At 42.4% G+C, this 3,349-nt stretch overlaps 1 protein-coding gene across 1 annotated transcript in view; it reads right to left on the bottom strand.

Annotated features, from left to right (window-relative positions):
* Window positions 1-717: 717 nt before the first annotated feature.
* The window catches only part of EFHD1 (EF-hand domain family member D1), an 8,127-nt gene continuing 5,495 nt past the window's right edge, over window positions 718-3,349 (bottom strand). Inside the window, exon 3 of the mRNA XM_026855484.1 lies at window positions 718-2,376. Within this exon, the coding sequence (XP_026711285.1) occupies window positions 2,242-2,376 (135 nt within the window). The 3' untranslated portion in view covers window positions 718-2,241. The remainder of the gene's footprint in view (window positions 2,377-3,349) is intronic.

Raw genomic sequence — 3,349 nt, 5'->3', positions numbered from 1 at the left:
AAAAAAAAAAAAAAAAAAAAAAAATCAGAAAGTGAAGTGTTGTAATTTTCCAGTGGAAAGAGACACTTCACCCTGATTTTACCTGACCTCCAAGACCGGAGGGCTCACAGACACAGCAAATGCATCAACTGCCAAGAACTCACAGAGCAGAGCCGCACTGCATAAAATGTTTATGTCTTCCATTTCATCACTGGATTGTACCTCGAATGCTGCATGGTTAAAACTCCTCCCCAGCACACCTTCCCTGCAGACTGGCCATGCCAGCAAAGCTTAGCAGATCAGCAACAGTAGAAACAAGATGCTTGGACACATTTTCAGAAGTCCACTTTTTTTTTTTTTCTCCCTTCTATAAAGGCAGAAAAAGCAAAAGCAAAGGGAAATCTAGCTGAAGCAACCCGCCCAGCTCCCAGCTGGGGCACTACCGGGGCTGAGACACAGTGGCTATTTTAAGTTAAGGGAAGGCTGACAGCATTCAGATGTTAACATTTAGCAGTGTACAGTATTTCAGATATTTACAGTCATGTCCCTTTCTGAGCAATTGCAAACATTAGGGTTTTTTTTACACCAGAACTGCTGTACAGGAGGGGAAGTGCTATCAAGGAGGGGCTGAACACTTCCCTCACTCATCCAAGACAGGACACCAAGCTTTGGGATCACTACAAGAATATGTGAGCAAAATGGTATATTCAGGGACCTAAAATAAGCCACAGACAAGACTGAAGATAACAATAATGCTTTATTTGTACATTTCAGCAACAGGAGAAATAATTGAAGATGAAATTATCTGCTTTGTTGTAAAGTATAAAAACATTTAATTATAAATATTTAGCTAAAAAAGCGTGATTTATAAAATATAATCTGTGAAGATATATACACACAGTTTAATTGTTTAGCAATTCTTTCACCTGACATTAAAGAGTAGAGGTTTTTCTATTTACTATTCCATGCTCACAGTTTAGTGCTCACAGTTTAAGAAGCAAAACAGACAAGTGAAAAGATGACTGGTGGGTTTTGTTCTGGAAAGAAGAAAATACAAATTGCATGAACTGGGGCAATAGCACAGACAGAATTTGAGCAAACCCACGTTTCGAGAGAGGTCTCTTGAGGGAACACAGCTCCCCTGCCATGACCTATATCCACACAAGCAGTGGGCATTTTAACATTTGTGGGCAAGTTTTCCACATTAGCAGAAGAATATGGCTAATAATATAGTGCAATCCCTTGGAATTCCGTTCAGCAAAACGTGCTCACCTCACTGCTCTTCCCTTCTCGAGCAGGGGTTGATCAGTATGCTGGGCTGGTGCTATCTGTCATGGCTGTAATGAAATCAATGTCACCTTCATGATTCAGGATATGAGCAAATTTCCAAATAGAAAACCCCAGTGTGCCACCTGATCGCATTGTCCAGCTGGCAACATCCCTTAAAAACAGATACAGCTGCCTAAGGCTGGAAAATACAGTAAAGCCCTACAGTACACTAAATGTGATGGAATGTGAAAGAAGATACATGGTCAGGCAACTCAATTTTCTATTCCTCATTTAAGAGAGCCATCTTCCTCCCTTCAAAGTCTTGGGAAATTTCACCTTATTGAAAGGTCTGTTAATATGGCACTTCAAAGAAGAAAAACTGGAAGACTACAACATGCTGAGTGGCAGAAAATGCTACAGGAAATGATAATTAATTTGATCCATGTCCCTAGTAACTATCTTTCTCTCTTCACAGTGTTTTCACAGTGCCTGCGGCACAGGGCTTTGAGGAAGAACAGGGAGAGTCAAGGATGGGTGACAACACCCAACAGCAGTACAAATGTACAGGAAGTCAGGCTGTACTTTGTACACCCTGATTTACACAAGACCTCACTACTTGCCTGTAAGCAAGGAATGAATTAATAGGGGGTTAAGAGACAAAGGATAGAAAAGAAGGAAAGAATCAAGTAGGCAAACATGACTTGTCAGTGTTTACCCATGATTTGCTACCTGCTGTTTCTGCTTCAGGGTGATGTGCTCCTGACAGTTCAGAGCAAACAGCACGTACACAGCTCGTGCGATGCACTTTGCTATGAACATGTAGTAACTGCAAGAGCTGTGCCCTTTGAAACTCAGGAGGATCTTCAGGAGAGGAAGGCTAGCGAAGCTGTGATGAGTTTTAGGCAGGATCCAGGCAGTTTTCTCCAGGTAGAGCCCTGATCTGGGAAACGTACCAAGTCATGTGCAATCTCAGAGTGCATACTGGCTGGTCAGTTACTGGGTAAATGCAGACTTTAACTCCCTGAAAGCCGCTCGGCGGTGTTTCCTTTCCTCCTCTTCCCGCTTTCGCTCATCCTGCTCAGCTCTAATCTCTGCTTCAAACTTACTGGCTGAAGAGAGGGCTTGAACCTTTATGAGAGGGAAAATAAAAAACTGTGTCAAGCCTTGTATCAGTGAGAGAGGCAGAGCCTGAACTATTCCCAGATGAGCAATGCAGAACTGTTTGCTACACCTCCCAGTGTTTGCTGGGAAGCTGTCAGGATGGGTCAAGAATTAATTACACTGCAGTGTTTGGGTATTTACACCCAGTATGTGTCAGCTTGCTTGACTTTAACATCAACAAAAGGAAGGTCATTTACTAAAAAGTCACTAACAAATGACCAAAACAATGCTGTCAGTACTGGGTCACAAACATTCTTTCTGCAAGCAGGCAGCACAGCATAAATTGTGAGTATACAGTGGGAGAAACTACTGCAGAAAAGTTCTGAACCACAGCCAAATCTGAGAACATCATACTACACCATGGATAATCTGCAGATCAAAGAGACATTGTTTATTTGCTGGCTATTTTTCCAGCTTTTATCTCAGCACATCTGCTGTGCAATAGCTATGCTATGCTCTTGGGAAAAAACTTCTTATATAAACAAGCAGGATTATTTTCTCTCCAAGAGAGCATTCAAAAAGGGTGCTTTGTCAGCTTCAAATGGTGCAAAGCTCTTTCTGCCAACCCCAGAACCCCACAGAATAATTCTAATTCCAAAGGTAACACAGAGCTGCTCGAGAAAAAGATGTCTGAAATCCTATACTCCAAAATACTCCATTCACCACTGAACTCAGAGTGTTCTGGGTAAGGGAGGTTTTGCAAAATGGGAAACTCAGTCCCTATTGTATTAGTTTCAGGACACTTTTGTCTTTAAAGGCGGTCAGCCAGCTAGTCCCATAGAACTCCCAGTCACAGGTCAACCAGTCAGCTCTACCAGGGTAAGACCCAGGGCACAGATGGTGAATTGAGCTGTTCTAGTGTTGACACATCTGCAGAAGAATGTTGTAGCTAGAGTCCAACAAAGTTGGAAGAGAAAAGCTATGGCTGAGTTGGGGGGGG

The sequence above is a fragment of the Athene cunicularia genome, assembly GCF_003259725.1.
Source record: "Athene cunicularia isolate RWA chromosome 9 unlocalized genomic scaffold, athCun1 chr9_part2, whole genome shotgun sequence".
Classification (NCBI taxonomy): Eukaryota; Metazoa; Chordata; class Aves; order Strigiformes; family Strigidae; genus Athene; species Athene cunicularia.
The sequence above is the reverse complement of the archived record's forward strand: the minus strand, read 5'-3'. Positions and strand labels throughout refer to the sequence as shown.